We start from the raw sequence: 20,748 nt of genomic DNA, 5'->3' as shown, positions 1-20,748 counted from the left end.
GCTTCCATCACTGCTCTTCTCTTTAGTTTCATCGGCCTCTGTTTTGATCTCAAACTGGTAAGATAGATGTAAATTACACATGGCTAACCACGCATATTAAGATATCCAAGGTATTCAAGAACATTATGCATCATGTTCACAAGATGATGATAAAAAGGCAACAAAACACAAGATTATTTTCAAAATACTGACACTAGAACAAATATTAACTTTCAACAAGAAAAAATGTTTACAATTTTCAACATACAGCTTCCTAAACAAATCCAATTCCTCTTTATACATTTTATTTTGCTGTTCCTCAGAAATCTGAATGCCATTATGTGTAAAATGGGGAAATATAAACAATTACTACAGAACAAGCTAACCTAACTACAGTTACCATTTCATGGGAACCAGCCCACAGAAACAGTGGAGCAGGCAGAGGGGAGGGAAGGCAGCCCAGGTGAGACCCCCTCCTTTGCAGGAAGGCAAGCTGGGTACATCTGCCCAAAGCTCCTGCAGGACCCCGCCCAGATGTGCCAGCCAGCCTGTTTTTGGGATTCCTGAATCACACACAGGAGATAAAATGTTTCCTTTGTTTGCAATAGTTTTCAAGTACACCTAAACTAAGGTTTCCTTACCTGTATTTCATTTTTTATCTGCAATCAAGCAATTAATTATTTAGCACTCCTGAATTTCCCTTTCTTTTAAAGATAAACAATATTTTAAAAATTTTGTAGTTTAGTTGACACTATTAAGGAAAAAAATCAACTGTGATCTGCAAAAGTGGACCAAATGCTAAAAATACTGTAACATAGCAAAGCATGAAGGGATGGTACAGGTGCCCATGCTTTGCAAGCAAAGAAGTCAAAAAGAGAAACAGGGTTAAAGAGAGGTAATTTTTTTCAATTTTAACAATGCTGTTTCCACCTAAAATATATTTTTGTCCTCCTAAAGATTTCAATTAGTCACTTTCATTTTCCCCAAATGAAAACAGTTCCGTTTGAATTTACCATCACTACAAAAAGCCAAGTATTGCTCATTTTTCCCTTCATGTAGCCATAGTACAGGTCTTCATTCCCACCAAAACAAGGAATGCATTACCTTACTGACATCTAAGAGTAATTTTGAATCCTGTGGCAAGCTGAGCTGCCCTACCTCTTTCAAGGACTGCACTTTCAAGCTGAGCTACCTGCTGTTGGTCATTTCCAGGAAATAAAAGTGCACTCTGAAAGGAAAATCTTTGTGGATAAATTCCAAAATAGGGAAAAAAGTAAGATAACATTGTCTTAGCCTCAACTAAGTAAACAGCTTGTTAGTTTATATCCTCATTATTATATAACATTCTGTTCCATAAATACCCCATTTGCTAATTTGAAGTAACAAGTAATTCAGAAATTGTGATCAGGAATTGCAGGAGAGGAATCACTAATTACAAACTCTCCTGAGGAAATGAAAATTAATCCCATTTTTCAGAGACCACTCAGCCAACGTCACCATCACTTACCTACAGTGCCTGTGAGTGAGAAATGGAACAGCCACCATCAGTTCAGCAAAGTACCCAACCTTTACTTCTCTGGGTATCACCACAGAGAGCAAGTACCATGAAAAAGCACATTGTACCATGCAGGGAAGGCTGCAGATTTACCAGCCCTGTGAAACAGCAGGGACAGCAAAGGACATTCTGTTACATCTGTGCCTTCTCCAGGAAAGAGAAGAGCTTCTATATTTCTCCTATGTTAATTTCTATGTGAAGGCTCTGGCATCACAGACAGTGACTCCCAAACACCTTGTCAATCACTTGCACAGGAACCCTCAAACCAAACTGAGAATTACTGGAAGACCATTGTCTCCTTGCTGTAGCAGGTATATTTCCTGCTATATTTCTAGCAGGAACTATACCTCTATATTTCCAAAGTATTTCAGCAAAGTGCCCAAGCATCACTCGGACACCAGCACTTCCCTGCAGCACATACAGGAGGCTTCAGAGTCTGTCTCTAAAGCCAAAACGTCCCCCCTGCCACTCATTTCCTGCTCTCTAGGGGTTAAAATTCTCATTTCTAACACAGCAATCTTCTCTTCAAAATGAAGACCAGGTGGTTGAAGATTAATTACCATCCAGTGTTTTAATCTAAAAGATTCCCTCACTGGCACACATCAGCTGTCACTTGAGGTGTCTTTGCATCTCTCACACAGCACAGGGCACAGGAAGCTCAGGTCAGACCTGAAACAAGTCACAGCTCCAGCCATGGTGTTTCAAGCTCCCCACCTCCCTTCCATTCCTTTGCAGTCACTTACAAACTGATAAACAGGAGACCCCACATGAGACGTGCTGTAAGAGGAGAAACAAACTACCTCCCATGTACAGTTCTTGAGGTTCTTTTACTCTCTCAGTAAAGACACACAATACTCAGCACAGCATTTACATGAGTGTTACTGGTGATGTACAGACATGCAGGATCTGGTGAGGAGGATGATGGGAGGGCTTGTTTTGGTTTGGTTTTAATCCCACATTTCAGTGAAATGACAGCAGAAGGATCCCATACAATTAGACTGGGTTAGTCTCCTCCACTCCAGCTTCAAGCTCTTTATTTCTTCAGGGATCTGTGCCACTGAAGGAAGGCTCCTGTGCACAAACTAGTTAAGTATTTTATTGACTGGCAAATCCAGCTTATGGAGTTCCTACCCTATAGTTATGTCTTAACAAATATTTGTGGACCACACTGAAAGCCAGACCACTGAAACTAGACAGGAACCAAGGCTGCTAGTTAATTCCCATTTCTTCTGTTCACACAGATTCTACATTTCAAAAAAAGCATGAGCAATCCTTAGGTGCCCTAGTGATTAAAAATGTCCAAATCCTACACAGGCTAGAGGGGACGGGCTGAGGCAGAAGAAGAAGAAACAGTCAATCAAAGCTGTAGATGTTCCCACACTCTACATTCCTCCCTTATATAACACATATCATCAGAGAGTTCAAATGTGCAAGTACACTTCAACAGCTCTACTAGTTGGAAAGTGGCACAACGTCCTCCTGAAGCATATCTTATTTGAAAATTTCACAGGTCATTTCTTCCACATTCCCAGCTTCCAAAAAAAAATAGAATTTTACAACATTTGACAAAATGTATACAGGCAAATCTTCTGTGATAAACCACGGAACAGTACATTTCACCTTCCAGTTCAGGTGGCTGAAACCAGGTCGTCCAACTAGAATCCCAAATTATTACAAGCACTTGAACACACACAAACTTCCACTGTCTCATCTACCTGATCAAAAATTACTCTGAAGAAAATACACTTCACAATTACCCAAGGTTAAATCTGTAATAATAGTCTTCAGAGAACATGACCTAGATATGTCAAGCATGATCAGAGAGACATATATCAAGACATCCTTTAGTTAGTTAAGAGTGCCAGGCTTATTTAAATCTCCTTTATCTGTTCACACCTTGGCTTTTGTTAAATTTCACATCATTTCTGTAAGCAGAGAGTAAAGCTGTTAAACTTGTGAATTTTTTTTTTAAGTTACCAATGTCTCTCCTTCACTAAGTCTATTTCATGTAGTCAAAACAATAATCACCACTTATCAAAGTCCTAGAATTATGTAAAAATAGAATAATGCTACTCACTTTTATGAACAGGTACTGTAACACATCAGATCACGTACAGATGACCAAAAGCCAGCTTTTACCATTCTGACAAGTTGGGAATTCAGACACATTTGTCAGTATTAATATATTTGTGTTGCAGCTCTTAGCACAGAATGAAAACCACACCTGCTGTAACAAGCCACAATAGCTTTGTCATTTGAAGTTTTCTCTTACAATGTATCATTTAAATTTTAAAAAGTAAGAGAATCTATACTTACTAATCCATAAGACAAATTATTAAATTAATGAACCCCAATCAAATTTACAACTGTCCTAGTAGCAGAGTGTAAACAAGAAAATGCTGCAGCTTAAAAAAGTGTGTGAATATAGTCCTCCTCCTACTGTATGAATTTTGTAAAATCAAGGAGTTTTAACAATAAAATTCACTAATTCTTATTTATCTTGTACTTAATTCAGATTTGTATCTGTGGTTTACTGCTGTGGTTGTGACAGGAACACTACAAGACAAAGAATTTAGGAAAGGAGAGCTGGAGGTAAATTCTGCTTGCCTTACTAAGCAAATCATCCTGTTAAGGTCAGCAGAATATACAAATATTAAAAAAATAAAAAATCCAATAACAAATAAGGACTACATGTGCTTTCTAAGCAGAGTGTTCATCCCTGTAATAAGGATTAAAAGAAAATACAGAAGGAAAAACACTTTCAGAAAACTGCAGTACCACGCAAAACAAGCACCACTAAAACAAACTCTTTGTGTATATCTAGGCTCTCCAGATTTCTGTATACTCACCCTCAAACTTTCAAATATCACCATCCCAGCTCCTCTCAGATCACAAACACCTTGCAATTCTCTCTATCGACATAACCCTGCCATAGCTGGTGTGTCCCCCAAGTAACTTCTCTCTCATTTCCACCTCCTTCCCACACCAGTTTCTACAAGTGCTCCCCAGCCTTCACCTCAAGTTCCCCATTATCTCATGCCAGCAACCCTCAGCCTCTCCTGGTCACAGCACAGGTCCCATGAGCAGCTTTCCCATCCTTTCTCTTCTCATCTCTTAAGAGTATTTCATAACTCTGTCAATCAAACACAATAATTAATTTTCATTGAGACTTGGCACAGAAGTCAAACCTGAAGTCAAATTAGTTTTGGAAAATAATATCTATTTTTCTTCCATATCACTGGACGCTAAATTTGTTTTTAAAGCTTATGTGACTTTACTCATGTAATAATCAGTACTGAACAGATTAACTTTCAGAGCTTCAAGAAACTGGAAAAAAACCCACTTTCCTTACAAACAAGCTATTATACACTTACTTGTTCAAAAGAATATTCAAGTACATTTACTTTCAGCACTTTCATTCATGTATTTAGGAAGTCATGACAATTGTACAGTCCTAATGAATATTAGTTATTAAATTTTAGTAATCATAAAGTAGTTCTGAAACAATGCACCACATTGAAGATATTGGTCAAATTACATTCCCATTCGACAGCTGCTTGCTGTATTTTATTAATGAGCTCTAATTCTCTACTTACAAGTGTTATCTAAGGAGATTTATGATCTCCCTATAGTTGCTATTAAAAATCAGCATCATCCTCACCCTGCAATGTCCTGTTTAATTTTCAAATTTAAACCACATTCAAAAACCAGTTTAAACTTTAACTAAATGTGAAAAGCATGTGCTAAAGATGTCCAGGTAGTACCTCATAATCATATGAATTTGTTTATAAATCATTCTGTTTCAGTTTTTAAGCCAGAAAAACAAAAGAGAAACACCTAAACCCATTAATTATAAGCTTGTGGTCTTGTTAAACAGGAGAACTGCAAATATGCAAGTATGTGGAGACACAGGCTCAATTTTGGCAAATAATTAGGTGTGGGGAAAAACTGGTGTGTGCATACAGTAAGAAATGCACTGTTTTGTCTACAGTAATACCCACAAAGCACGAAAAACTTTCATAACATGCTGGTATTTACCTTGGTGCTGACCCAAAACTACAGAAACTTCTATTCTTCAGTTTGGGAAACAACACATTCACAGAAACTGAATTTAACTGCACAAGTCTTGTTTTGGCACCCTTGTGGGTCTCTTCCAACTCAGGATATCCTATGATTTTATTAATTGCTGTTGTTCCACATTAAGTTTTTAATTTGAGAAAAAGACCACAACAATTAAAAACTATGAAGGAAATAAATTTAAAAAGCAAGCAGTGTCCCCTCCCCAAAAAAATAAAACCCAGGTATATAGTACAAGAATGACATGAGTAATTTTCTGTTTACCATCATGTGTATTTTCATGAGAACCACACAAAAGTTAGTTCTACCCTTAGAAGTGTTTTGCTTTAACTAGATGCAGGCAAAAGGTCTAACAACTCTACAGATGCCCTTTTGTTTTATTCCCATTGTACTGTTTTCCATTTTCTTACATCACCAAAAAACCCCAAACCACCCAAGCAGTGGGTGAAACAGTCATCATCAAAGCTAGAGTGAGCCAAGTTACCACTTGCTTACACTACACATATTCTATTCCATGTTATTAACACTTACATTCAAGAGTTCTCAGAGTCATCAACAAAATGGAAATGAAGCTTTGAAGCTTTGGAGATCAAAGCAAGATACCTGGATTCATTCTGCTGTCCTGCTACTGCATTTCCTGTTTCTCCAGAGCCAACATCTAATGGTTTCCTTTTTGGAACATTTTTGACTATATACTCAGAAGCCAAGTTATCAGTAGTTGATCTTCAACACCCCTGCTCATTTGAGGAGCCTTCTCACAGCAGCCCCAAAAGCAGGATCCACAGCATATCCACAACATCTGCTCACCTGTTGGGTTTTTGTGCAGGGTTTTGATAGTGGGGGGCTACAGGGGTGGTTCCTCCAAGAAGCTGCTGGAAGCTGCCCCCATGTGTGACAGAGCCATTCCAGTAAGCTCCAAGATGCACCTGCTGCTGGCCACTGACAGTGGCAGTACCTCTGGGATTATGTTTTAGGAACAAGAAAAAAACCTGCACAGCTGCAGCCAGAGAGAGGAGTGAGGATATCTGAGACCACTGTGGATAGAGGAAACTACTCTGCAGAGCAGCAGAGACAACATGCAGTGAATTTGCTAAAATCCCCATTCTCACACCCCTGGTGCTGCTGTGGAGAAGAGGTAGAGAAATGGAGAGTAAAGCTAAGCCCAGAAAGAAGGGGGGGTAGGCGACAAGTGTTTTGAGATTTAGTTTTTATTTCCTATTATCCTATTTTGATTTGATTGGTAATGAAACTAATTTGTAATCCCTCCTACCCTAGCCCAAATATATACCCTGGACCCTCCCTCAAGGGGCTGGACTCTTTCCCCAGTGTCCTACTGCCGGGTTGTCTCCCTGTTAAGCTGATCCTTCTCCTGTATCCCTTATCTCTCTGTTTTGCCCACCACAGTAACTGATGAGTGATCTCTCCCTGCCCTTATCTCAACCCATGAGCCTTTTGTTGTATCTTTTTCTCTCCTGTCTAGCTGAGGAGGAGTGATAGAGTGGCTCTGGTGGACATTTGGTGTCTGCCAGCACCAGCCCACCGCATCTGTGCATGCAAAACTCTAAGCAGGAAGAAAATGCCTTAGGGCTACACTGCTCTCTCCCCTCAATTTTTTTCCATGTCACAGGCTGGTGTTTCCCAGCACAACTTGGCAATTGCAGCAACGAAGCCTTCCAGCTACAGCATAAAAGGCCACTCATCAGAGGATCCAAGAGTCACCAGCTAGGCTAGACACACACAGCAGTACCCACTTCTCTAAAGCAGAGGTAAAAGTTTGGGCAGAAGAGCATACAGAACTGCACTGAAACTACAACACTTCTAACAGGAAAACAAAGAGAGCTTAGGGCAGGGCCAGCTGTTTGGAAACAGCCAAGAATATATGACAGGGAAGGCAATGGGATTGGAGAGTGCAAAGGAATTCTGTGGGTGAGAGAGAAATGTTTTTCAATGAAATTTGGGAAACAACATGATTATTTCAGCCAGGATCCTTAATGTTAGGAGTAATAATTACATTTGAAATAGATTAAAAATACTTCAGAATCTAATGCCTGAACAACTTGGAGGCAGCTGGCAGAGAAGGGCAGGGGAGCAGGGAAAAGGACAGGAGTCAGGTAGTTTGCATCAAAGCAGCAACAATCATTTTACTGTTAGGAGATGAACAGCCAACATTTGGGGTCACTGTCTTGTAGATGGCAACAACAGAAAATTCCAGAATGGATAAAACAAGCACTGTCCAGACAGTTTTGGCCTTTGGGTTGGGTGGAAGATTGCTCTATGAAGAAAAAAAGCCCCAAAACCATGTACAGTCCCTTTGCCAATTCTGAGATTAAAAGTGTAAATAATAACCCACAAAAGAGAGGGAAAGTAAAGAACAGTAAAAGTAACTAAGTAAGAGTATTTAGTGCAGCCTTCCCCAGCCCTTGTTCTGAAACCTGCAGCTTCACCTTTCCCTTCCCAGCTCCAGAGTTTTCTCCTCTCTGCTGTACCTGCAAACACCCCAAGAAGCTTTTCCTTCACCTTTCACTTGCTCAGACACCAACAGGAGAAACCACAACCTCCCTGCTCTCAGCTACAGCCTGAACAGCCTCAGCTGCCACAAGGAGCACAGGAGAAGCTGGCCAAGGAGGCACAGCCTGCTCTGCTGCTCGCTGGGAAAGGCAGGCAAAGCTCTGGGGAGCTGTGGAGTTTTCAGGTGAATGGTTCAGCTGAAGGTGCTCAACAACTTTTTCAGGCATGGGCAAGCAGTCCCATAAATCATTCAGCTCCAGGCAGGTTTTCTTAGGAATGGCATAAGGTACAACCTACACAGAACAAGTCTCCTGCCAAGCCCAAGTTTTACCTCCAAAGCAAAAAAGGTACAAGCACAAGTCAAAAAATAACTATAAAAATGGTTTAGTATGAACAAAATATTGTTGGGTTTCTTTCCTTAGCACACTCAAGAGATGAGCTAGTCAGGCTAATTTTGCAAGAGAAATTTCAGTTGACAGCAAGAAAGCTAGCCTGGGAAACAAGAGTCCCAACAGTTAATGTGTGAGAAGGCTACAAGCAACCAACAAAGCTTTACAGTGGGAAGGGAGAAGGAAGAGCCATGGCTCAAACTCCCCATATAATTACAACCTGATTCCTCCCTTGCCTCCCACAAGAAGCTGTTCCTCCTCAATCCAATCCAAATTCTGGGAAGTAAGAACCAACTTCAAATAACAATTACTCTATTATACTTTATTTTATACAATGCTGCCCTTAAAAGCATCTCCATAGTATTTTTCAGCCAGTTCTTATATCAGGTCTTCCACATCCTATCTTTCACTGAACAGCATAATCACAGCAGGTATCTACCTAACACCACCATGGAGAGCATTGCCACAGCTTTTATGTTAAAGATGACACAAAGTTCAATTAAACAAGTTGCCCACAGCAAAAGGAAAGCAGTGCATTTGGGGAAAAAACTGTGTAAGCAGTTATGACACTGCTCCTTGCCAGACCTGCCTTCTCACACCCTTTATATATTCTTTATTTACCCCCACACTGACCAAGGATCTTCTCTCACACTTACTTTCCAGGCTCAGCACTGGACAGGTGGGAAGGAACAGTGATGTTCCCAGCAAAGTGATTTAACTGCAGAACATGTTGCATCCTCTGGTAAAAGTTCCTTCCTGAAGAATTCACAACACCAATGCTGTCCTAAGCAGATATGGATTCCCAGGGTAACAAGAGCCATCTGCAAAATCAGGGCTCTTGCAAGCACATGCCAGAACTGAGAAAAGGTGTGGTTGTGTAAATTTGTGTATATTTAGTCACAAATACTGTATGGTAATACTCAGCACAGTCCTGTCAGCCACAAAAATTACCATTTCCTACTAGTTACCACTTGACCCAGACTGGCAATATTTGCACTGATCCTAAGTCCTACCTAGAACTTTCATATTAACCTAGTCATAGGTCATATAAGACCATGACTTAATATTGCTTTGCTCTAATGGGCAACAGCAGCAATGCCAGCAGCAAATGTGAAGAGACTGTTTTCCTTTTGTTCAGGTTATAAGGATGCAAACCATTTAAAATTAAAAACATATGATCCCAGGCATCACACCAACACCAGCCCTCAATGTTCCCTTCAGCACAACCAACAGGTGACACAAATACTGAGATGATGCAAACAGTGGGGTGAGATTCACCCCCTAATGTCATTGCATAATTCATATAACTGCTTTAACTACTATGATTGCTGCTGCTCAGGTATGTAGCAAACTGTTAAAATTGAGTGACAAAATTTACAGATAACTATCTGCCAGTACTTTCCTGCACCAAAACAAAGCACTCTTCACCTTTCATGAAAGGACATAGGTGTGCTGTACTTTATGAGGTCTCACAAGATACATTGTTCCGTGCTGCATGAAGCTCAACAGAAACATCACGCTGCTTCCAACAAGGCTCCTACTCATCTTACATGTCTGTAATCAACGTGCAACAGCCTGGCAGAAGTTTTTCCCGAATTAAAAATTAAAAGCTTCAGGAAGAAGCAGAACACATCAGTCAATGGCAAAACCACAGTTCATAGGTTTTGATAGGTTCTTGTGCTGTTTGTAACACTGTGGCAGGTGAGGCCACACAGACATCAACCGAAACACAAGTGATAGATACAAAGCTCTGAAAGCTTTGAAGTCTGTTTTGAAACTCACAGCTCCTTCCAACAAAACTAAATAATTAACACTGGTCACAGACCTGTGAGGTAGATGCCCTTAGCCATGCAAGTGTTAGCAGGGTTCACTGCTCCGCTCCTGGCCACAATCACTGACCAAACCAGGATTTCACTGGGAGTTTCCCGCTTCCAGCCCAATACGAGAAGTAACTCGTTTTCACACCCCTCTCCCACACACTTGTGAAGCACTGCTAATTCCGAAAAGTGAAACAACGTAGCAACACGGTAAGCACAGTAATGTATCCCCGGCTGCAGAGGAGCGTCCAAAGCGGCTTTGGAAGCACTCCCCACCCAGCCTTGCAGGTGCGGGCCAGCGGCGGGACGCCCGCAGGGATGCTGCACTCCTGGACACTTCTGCCTCACGCTGCAGTGAGGCCAAAAGGCTCAACGAAACCAACCCAACCCTGGCTGCCCCGGGGACGATGCCGTCCGGCCCCAGGCACCGCCACGAGCAGCCCCCAGCCCCCTCCCCGCGCTCGTTCCACTCCCCGAGCGGAGCCGCGCCCCGTCCCGCCCCATCCCGGCTCACCTTCCCCGGCGGGCGCCCGGCTCCTACATCTCCTCCCGCTTCTGGAAGCTGATGCTGGCGTACGCGCTCAGATCCTCGCCACAGTGGCCACTCCCGCGCTGCTGGCCCGGGGGCTTCGGCGGCAGCGGCTGCTTCGCCTCGGCGGAGGCGTGTGGGTGGTGGTGGCGGCGGTGGCCGCAGTCCCTCACCAAGTCCAGGTCGATGTAGTTGAGCCCGTTCTCCAGGGCGGGCGCGACCCCCGGGTCCCGGCGGGCGGCCGCCTCCCCCGCGCCGGGCCGCAGCCACACGTTCTCGAAGGAGGCCGAGCTGTGCCGCTTCACCTCCTCGGCGCCCCCCGCGCCGCCGCAGGGGAAGGGTGCCCCGAGCCCGCCCGCCGCTCCGCGGGCCGCGCTCGGCGTGGACGAGAAGGTCTCGGAGCTGTGCCGCCGCCGGCCGCCCTGCGGGTCGGCGCGGATCACCTTGGCGCTCTGGTTGCGGCCGGGGCTGAGGCTGACGCGGGTGAAGGCGCTGCCCGCGCCCAGGCCCCCCAGCAGGGAGGAGGAGCGCGGCGGCGCCGCCGACAGCTCGGCCGGCGGCCGCGGCAGCTCCGGGGACGCAGCGGTGGCGGCCGCCGGCGGGGGCTTTTCGGGGCCGGCGCGGCCCCCCCGCACCTCGGCGTAGCTGATCAGGCGGGCGGGCGAGCCGGGGGACGGGCTGTCCGCGTAGTCCGAGCAGGAGCCCCCGCCGGCCGCGGCGCCCCCCCGCTGCATCGCCACGTAGTCCCGGCCGAGCCGGGCCGCCCGCGCGGTGGCGAAGCCGGGCGGGCAGGGGGCCCGCGGCGGGCCCGGCTCCATGTTCATGTACTCCTCGGCGGCCTCGCTGCCCGGCGGCGGCAGGGCCATGCTCAGGGCAGCCGAGGGGAAGGGCGGCTTCTCGCCGGCGATGAACTCGATGTTCACGTACTCGCCGGGGCTCTTGGGCTCCGGGGGCAGCAGCACGGGGGGCTGCTCCCGGGCCCGCGGCAGGGTGCTGGCCTTAGGGCCACCCAGCGACAGCCGCGTGGGGCGCGCCAGGCGGCTCTTGGTCTGCACGGCCGTGTCCACCTTGCGCGGGGGCTGCGCTTGGGGCGGGGGGCCGCCCTCGGGGCCGCCGCCGCCGCCCAGGCTGTCGCTGCTGGTGGAGGACGACGAGTCCTCGGCCGCGTAAAGGAGGCGGCTGGAGCCGAGCGCGATGCGGGGCTGAGGGCTGCCCTCCTCGGCTGTCCCCGCCGGCCTGCTGCCGCCCTGCCGGTGCACGTGCTTGAAGGAGCGCGGCAGCGAGAAGTAGGAGTAGATGGGTTTGTGGTGCGCTACGGTGGCCGCCTCCTCGGCCCCCGGCTGCCCCGCAGCCCCGAAGTAGCAGTCGGGCGGAGTGCTGGTGGTGGAGCCGCTGGCTGGGGACATGTTGATGTAGTCGCTGCCGCCGCACGGGAGCTTCCCTTCGTTGCTCTCCACTGAGAGTTTTGGGTGGTGGCCGGCACCATTTGTCCAGATCTTGCCGTAGCCCGCAGAGCTGCTGTCGGGGGAATAGCTGCCACTGGGGGACATCATCATGTAGCCATTGGAGTCCACTGTGGCTGGAGGGTGGCGGCCACCCCTGCCAGGGTTGATGATCTGCTGTGGGGCCGACACACTCTTAGGGCTCATGGGCATATAGTCCCCACCCTTGGGGGGCCCCCCACCACTGGGCACAGGGGCTACACCAGGTGACATGGGCATGTAGCCATCATCCGTGTGCGGGGCAGAGTTGGTCCGATGATGGCCACTGTCCATGTGGTGCATCTCCAGGCACTCCTCCGGGTAGGAGTGAGTGGGTACAAAGGCTGAGTGGCGGTAGGAGGGCAGCCTGCTGCTGCCGCAGGGGTAAGAAGGCAGCATCTCCATGTACTCCTCAATGGAGGCCACTGAAGACTGTGAGGGTGTTTTCTGATGGGAGATGGTGGGCGAAGTACCTGCAGAGTGAGTCCGCTTTCTGAATGCCTTCTCCAAGTCGGCAACCTCCTCACTACCACCTCGAGGACAGCAGGGGGTACTAGGATAGCGGGGCTGCTGCTGAGGGTGGCAGGTGCGTGGGATGAAATGGCCATTGGGCGCTGCCAGGCTGCAGCAAGAAGAGGTGGCCTTCCCTCCCATGCAGATGTAGTTGAGGTCTTCATCACCCCGGGCAGGGGGGGTGTGTCCCAATGAATCAGGGGTTACGCTGCGAAAAGAGCTGCGAAAGTCACACGGGCTTGAACCATACTCATCAGAAGAAATAAATCCACCATCACTAGGAGAGCCAGAAACTGAAGCACTAGATCTTCGAGGGAACAGGCAGTCTGAGGTGGAGCCGTGGCCACTAGTGCTGCTGGATGACAGGCTGACTGGACTGGTGGCTGAAGGAGAGCAGCGCGAGGAAGGCATTGGGATGGACCGGCTGTGGTTGAGTGGAGGATGGAGCCTGGAGTTGCCACGGTGTCTGTGTGAGTGAGTCCGGTTAGCACTGGGACTGACTGGGCTACCATCCACAGAGGCAGGTCTTGACATTGTGCCTTCCCCATCACTCGATGCTCGAACCCGGAAAGAGCTGGGCTTGCCACCTGTACCTCCACCACCAGCAGGAGAAGTGGCCGTGACACTCTCAGTCCTGGACCGCCGACTGAGCCCCACTTGGCTCGGTGGAGGGTTGTTGACATGGTGCCTGCGAAGGGGCACGGAGATCGGGTTGGAACAGTTTGAGGAGGACTGGCTCTTGCTACGGGGCCGGAATTCCTCGCTCATGGCTCGCATGGCCTCCAGGATAGTTTCATGCATGTTCTGTGCCACCACTGAGTCATCCACTTGCATCCAGAACTCACCAGGTCCAGTGACAGCTGAGCGTCCCACCTCAATGAAGAAGAAGTTCTCAGAGTGACCACAGCGGCGGATATTGAGCAGCTGCAGCACCACAGCAGCCGCATCTGAATTCAGCTTCACAAAGCTGATGGTCTTGTTAGTCAGGCACAGGCGGTAGATGCCAATCAGGTTCTTTGTCTGGCCTAGGCCCTTAGGCTTCAGAATTACTTGCCAAACTTCCTTAAAAGCTGGACCAGGGGCTACCTCACCATAGCTGTCCTCACCTGCTTCCCCCAGCCCCGTGCTGCTGCCTCCAAAAGTGACATCGCTGTGGTGGTGGTGGTGATGGTGATGGAGGTGATGGTGGCCCTTGGCCCTGTTGTGCAACTGCAGCAGCGCTTGGTACCAGCTCTCCTGCTCAGGTTCACTGTCAGCTGCAATGGCAAAGTGCTTGTCCTTGGTGTAGAGGGCCACCAGGTGCTTGTTCTTGGAGTCAGCCCGTTTGTTGATGTTGAAGCAGCTTTCTAGTGGGATGGAGCGCTTGGGGGCCCCTGACTTGTGTCTCCATTTCTTCTCATTCTCGTAATACTCCAGCCGGGCGGGTCCAGACTCACTGGCTGCCCTCAGCACGAAAAATCGTTTATGCATGCTCTTGGGTTTGCGTAAGTAACCCACCTTTCTGACATCTGAGAAGAAGCCCTCGTTATTATCCGTGGGGCTGGCCATGATGAGAGGTGGTGGAGTTGTTACTGCAGCTCGCAGTCTGCAAGACCCCAAAACAGCCAAGCCAGCCAGGAAAGGCAACCACCTAAAGTAAAATTCATGCAACAATTAAAAAAAAAAGGACATAAAAAAAAAGGCAAAATAGCTCAGGATCCTCTTTTGAGAACGGGACGGGGGAGGGACAGAAGCAGGGTGAGAGCAGCTGTTCAGTGGCAGAGGCAGCTTCCAGCACCAAATCAGAGTTTGTGTTGCTGTTTATGCCCAAATCGCGCTTAGACGCGTAAGCTCGTCCTTAAAAAGTCCAGTCCCGATGAGTCCAGACGAAAGTCTCGTCCCAAAATGAGCAGCCGGGAATGAAAAACGCATCTTCCCTTGCAGGGGTCGGGCTCCGGCGGGGCCGGCTGCGGGGCGCGGGTCCCTTTCCTCCGCTCCCTGCACCCTTTCCCCGGCTCAAGTTTGCCTCCGCGAGCAGCGATCTCTGTTGCAGATTAAATATCCTCTCGGGGGCGGAGATTGTTTTGCAAAGTCCGGGGTTTGCACCCAAAAATACACGCTGCTCTCCCCTCTCTCGCTCTCCTCCCAAAAAAAGAGAAAATTAAAAAAAAAAAATGCCGCCCACAATACAACCCCCCTTCCCCAAATATCAGCGCCGAGGCTGCTGCTCCCGCTCGTGCGTGCGGAGGAGGCTGGCGACCCCATTCAGTCCCATCTCGTTAGGCAGAGAAAGTGCCATTTCCACACGCGGCGCAGCCCGGCAGCGGCGGGAGGGGAGGCAAGCCCGAGTGCCGAAGGAACATCCTCTCTTCCTCCTCCTCTTCATTCCAGGCGGCAGCGCCTCAGCGGCCGGCGGCGCGGCCCCCTCCCGTGCCCCAGCCCGCCGGGGGAGAGGGCACCGCCGCGGCGGCTCCTTCTCCGCCGGCTTCTCCTCGGAGTTTCCCGGCGCCCCGCACCAAAACAGGCGGCCGGGGCCGCGCTCGCCAGTCCAGCCCCCTCCGCCCGCCGCCGCGGCTCAGGCTCACTCCAAGGAGAACAACACGTGACGGCGCCAGTGCGTGGACCATCCCCGGAGCCGCCGCCGGGCTCCCGGCCAGCGCCGCCGCTCCGCCCTCCGCCCTGCCCTCATTCAGCGCGGCCGCGGGGCCGCCGCCGCCGCGCCCCCATTGGTGCCGCCGCCCGTCCGTCACGGCTGCGGCGGCGCCCGGCCGGGCTGGGGCGCGGCGCGTAGTAAAGAGGCGTAGACGCCATTCAGCGCCGTGGTTTTTATACCCGCCGCCGGCGGCCTCTGCAGTGTGGCGGCTCCTGGGCCCGGCCGGGCGGGGAGCTGCTCCCGCCTACCGCAGCCCTTGCCGCCGGCCTCGTGGGGAGGGGAGCGGGGGGCGCTGTGCCTGCGGCCGTGGGGCCGCGCCCGCCCTGCCCGGGGCTCGTTCGGCTCCTCGGGCTCAGAGGCGGCCCCGGCGCTGCCAGCGCGGCCGGTCCCCAGCGGGGCCTGGCGGGAGGGAGGACTCGGCACGGCGCTGCCTCATGGCGGGCGAGGCCGGGCCCCAGCAGCGCTCCCGCCCCCGGCTGTGCAGCGGGTCCCTGGTCTCCACGCGTCGCTCCGTGCTAAATTAAACCGTGCCGGCAGCGGCCGTGCCGGGGCTGGACGTGCCGCGCCCGCAGCTCTGCCCCGGGCCCCGGGAACAAGTGCGGGAGCGCTGCGGCCGCATCCGCTGCTCAATGCTGCCCTCTGCGGGACAGCGGCCGGCCGGGCTGCGGGCTGGGGGCGCTTTCGCTGCTCCCCGGTGCCACTTAGGATGGGTGACCCTGGACAGCCTGGGAGGTAGCGGGGCTCTAATCGCCCTTGGCTGGCACTGCCCTACCCGAGCAGACTGACTGCAGCTGGTCAGAGGTGAAAGCGCCACAGCAGAGCTCTCACCTACTCTTCAGGTTAAAATTAAATTCAAAAGTATACTCTCGTTTGGATTTGTGTGGGTCCAAACACGGGATAAATAATTTGGAGGCTTTTCTAATGCATCTGCACTACAAAGTTTGCTGCTGCACCAATTGTGGCCGTACAATTATTTGAGAGGACCAGTTGCTTGGTCAAAAGGTGAAAAATCCCCCTGAAACACATGGACAGCCCCAAAAGGACAACAGGCAGCAGCACAAACCACCCTTGCATATCATCCTGTAGAAAATACCATAAAGCACAGAATTAAGGGTGTTTACCAAACACAAGATGACAATTTGTAATGCAAGAGCAGAGTCTAGCTGGTAAGGAGTGAGAAAAAAAGACAGTCCATGCTGTAACAATAACCTATATCCGTCACCTCATTCCTTCCTCCACACCATAGCTCATCATGACAAACCCAGATATTTGTATTGAAAATAAATCTGTTATACATACCCGGAGATAAAGATTAGCACAAACCAAGTGTATTTCTATCCTCCAACAAGTAGGACAGGAAATTGCTCCCCCAGCCCACACCATGGAGCTGTGGGATAGAATTGCAGCCCCAAGGCATATTAAGATCAGCTATCGTGGCTGTCATTAATGACAAGGTATGTTTTGTGAGAAGAGGGCACCATCCCCATACATCCACAGCTAAAAGGTCCTGTGGCAGGAGGATAGCTCCTCAACCTCCTCTCCCTGTCCCTTCACAAGCATGGGAATGCATGCTTGTGCACAGAATATATGTGCTACTTTTTTAATGAAGCAATTTGCACATAGTAGGTAAGGTTATTAATATTAAATAATAACTTTCATTTGCTCTGCCCCGTTCTTTCTCTTGGCAGGTTCCACTGATGTGCACATGTAAGTGGAATGATCTCTTGATGGAGAAAAACGACCATCTGACTTGTATTGTGTTGTGCCAGGGAAGATGGATTTGAGAGTAAAAGCAGGAGACCATCCTATAATCAGAATTTCTTGAGTTGGAAGATACTTATAGGGATGATCAAGGCCAAGGCTCTGCTCCTCACAGGACTACCCAAAACGAAACCACATGACAAAGGGCATTATCCAAACTCTCCTTGAACTCTGACAGACTTGGTGTTCTGACCACTTCCCTGGGGAGCATGTTCCAGTGACTGACCACCCTCTCAGTGAAGAGCCTTTTCCTAATGTCCAAGCAACTTCCCTTAACAGTTTCATTCAGTTCATACCATGTCCTAGCCACAGACAGTATATTTAAATTTGTGGGCAGACAGTATATTTAAATGTGCTCCATTCATCCTGGCAACATTCTCTTCAATAATAGCCGGTTTTGCAGATAAAATAAAATCTGGTACTTCTTATCTGGTTATCAAGGGGATTCAGTAAATGTCCCAGAAGTGTTTTCAAACTTTATATATAGATTCATGTCCTTTGCCCAGCAGAAATAACAGGCAATAACATACTTCCAGCATATTCTGAAAACTGTTTTTTAAAGTTAGTTTGCATCATGCCAGACCACATCTTGGAATTGTTTTCTTGCTCTTTGAGTTCCAAAACTCTGAAGTACTCTGCTTCTCTGTGAGGTACATAAGTGTGCACACCAGCATACCAAAAAGAAGAGCATACCCTTACTGGTTCTAGTAAAACACTCCCCCTGCCTTGGCCATGAGTGACTGAGAATTCAGACTTTGTACTAATTGCAAAGGGGTTCAAACCAAGACATTTAATTCCATGTATAAATACCTACAGCTATCACACTACACCACTGTCTCTCTATACAAGAAATTCAGCTTCAATAAACAAAAGTTAGTTCTCTTTTCTAGCACCCATGTCCAAATCCTAAATTTCATTTCTGCAGTACCCTTTGACCATCCCCCTCTTCTGATCATACACCTCAGAATATATATATACACACACATATATTTATACATGTCTATCCATATCCATTCCCTTGGAGACAACATGATTATTTGATGTAGAGAAGGGAAGGGAGTATAACAGAACAGATAAGGATCAAAAATCCTAACTTTTATCTGCCCTAGTAAGTGGCTGAAAGATTAATTTAGCACAAGGTAGTCTCATGGGGCATAAAGTGATTGAGACAATTAGTTCTCACAGTGTCTCTCATGAATCTAGCAGAGCAGATCAGTAAGGACTGGGAGATAATCAAAACTTGTGCTTTGGTAATGCTCTCTTGGTGAAATGGCATCCCAGGAAAGCAACTGCAAGGATCCAAAAGTAACTGAAGAGGTTGTGCTGCTCTAAATTACAGTGAAGACTGGTTTCTTTTGAAGCCACCTTTACCTGTTCACATATAGATTCTCAGTTAGCTGCAAAAATGAGTAAAAGTAGAAGTTAAGACTCAACATGCACCCTCCTTAACGCAGTAAGAAATAAAACCACTGCCCACTTATTTTTTCAGGTAATTGTCATCGGCTCTTGACTTTTTTTTTTTTTGCCTCTGCCACCAACTGCTTTTATGATGGCTCTTTCTCTCCTCAGACACATCTCTACACGCTTTGTTCACTTTCCTGTGTATCTGACTGTTCTGTTAAAAGGGTGTTAGACTTGTTATTACAATCTTCTAGAATTTTAGGGTCCACTAAAAAATCTCTCTCACCAGGCTGCAAACCAAAATTAAAAATTCCCCAAAGGTGAAGTTACATCACTGTAAGTCTCTAAGAAAAGCAGAATGACCCTTGTTCACCACCTTCCTCCATTCACCTCGCAGACACAAGTGACCTACAAGTTGCTCCCTCTAACCCCAACTCACAGTTGCTCCTAAAATGCTTGATCTCATTTTCCACACCCAACTCTTCAGTAAAAACTATTTATAGGCAGAATATAACGAAAAAAAACCCAACACCCCCCTCCCTCCCAAAAAACCCCAACAAAACCCAGGCCAGGAAATCAAAACTTTCTGAACATGATTTTCTTTCATTTCCTACTGAGTTGGAATCAAGTTGTCCAGGAGCAGGAAGCTGCTCCGCCAGGGAAGGGGAGCCAGGGGCTAAGGGGCAGTGACCTCCCCAGGTGAATTCCTATTGTACCCAAATAAGTTGAGCAGGGAACCCTGGTGCTTTTCTGATGTAAAGTTTCTCTTACATATAAATAGAATTTCCTATAATTCAGTTTGTGGCCATTGCCTTTCACCCTGACACTGGGCACTGCAGAGAAAAGCCCAGCTCTATGTCCATCACACCAACACAGGTATGCTCTGGGCCTCGTCCCAGGGTTGAGTTGATTGCATATCTTTTTTTTTTAAGCTCATTTGTAGTATTTACTTTCCTCCAATTAACAGTAAGAATGAAATTTGCATAACTCCTCCTTCAAAAATAGCGTGGCTATCTCTAAACTAGTTAAGCCATTACTTAAGTAAACAAGATATTTAATTTCTCTGTTAAAGGAATGGCAGTAATACAATGATTATATATTTTGTATCACTGACTTCTACCATCATCTCTTTGAAGAAAACCAAGAACACACATGGAATGACTAATTAGAATCTTCAAGTGCATTATATTAAATTGTTACGCTGACAGCTGTAACTCACTGTATGCCAACAACAAGGACTAGAAAAGTTCAAGCCATCCTTTCTATACTTCATTTATTAGGAATTTTTCTATCATGTATTCTCCAGTTCATGTGTAACACACTGTTACTCATAACAGCATTTAGAGCACATTATTGATATGAAATATTTATGTTCTAGTGATCAAAATCAATTCATACAGATTATATTGTTTTGTACATTAATACCTCCCTATATAGCTTCATGTGTCTTTGTTTAAAGAAGCCAGAAAAGATAAAACATCATTCCTAGGCTTTCCATTGGGAATATGGATATCCCAACTGAAGTATCACTAAACTAACAGCAAGCTCAGTAAGACTTTTGGATAATTCCCAGGCTACACTGATCAACCTTCAGCTCTGCATCTATTATCTTTATATTTCCATGCTATAATAAGTTCAAAAACTGTAGTGATGCTTCACAGATTTTTTTTTTTTTGTGCTTTAATTCTGTCTCCTTCACCACAGACAAAATTGCCTGGAGCATGAATTTCAAAGGGCAAGTTACAGAATCTTTTATCTAATTTATGATAAGTTTTGTCTGTGTATAGCTTAAAGCAATGGTCTCGAGCAGTTTTGGACTGAGCAAGGGAGTTTCACAGGTCCACAGGGGATTAGTTTGGGTTTTTTACCACTGTGGCAAAGTCCACAGAGGTATGGAAATTAAAGCCAAATAGAAGGGTTTTTCCACGGTTACTTGGTGACAGCAGCAGTCTCAATCTTGCTCAGTCAGCTTCATTTCATCTTTGAGATGTCAGTGTTTAATCCTGAATGCTAGATAAAGCAGAAGGTAATGTGCCTGCTGCTGCCCACAGTGCCATTTAACAGCTACAGAGGAAAAGGAGAAAACCTGTTCATTCCTGCAGCATC

The 20,748-nt window shown here is 47.4% G+C and overlaps 1 protein-coding gene across 1 annotated transcript in view; it reads right to left on the bottom strand.

Moving 5' to 3' along the window:
• The window catches only part of IRS1 (insulin receptor substrate 1), a 49,181-nt gene extending 33,485 nt beyond the window's left edge, over positions 1 to 15,696 (bottom strand). Inside the window, exon 1 of the mRNA XM_064385942.1 lies at positions 10,840 to 15,696. Within this exon, the coding sequence (XP_064242012.1) occupies positions 10,863 to 14,396 (3,534 nt within the window). The 5' untranslated portion in view covers positions 14,397 to 15,696 and the 3' untranslated portion in view covers positions 10,840 to 10,862. The remainder of the gene's footprint in view (positions 1 to 10,839) is intronic.
• Between the last annotated feature and the right edge of the window lie 5,052 nt (positions 15,697 to 20,748).

This window comes from Passer domesticus, chromosome 11 (assembly GCF_036417665.1).
Source record: "Passer domesticus isolate bPasDom1 chromosome 11, bPasDom1.hap1, whole genome shotgun sequence".
Lineage (NCBI taxonomy): Eukaryota > Metazoa > Chordata > Aves > Passeriformes > Passeridae > Passer > Passer domesticus.
The sequence above is the reverse complement of the archived record's forward strand: the minus strand, read 5'-3'. Positions and strand labels throughout refer to the sequence as shown.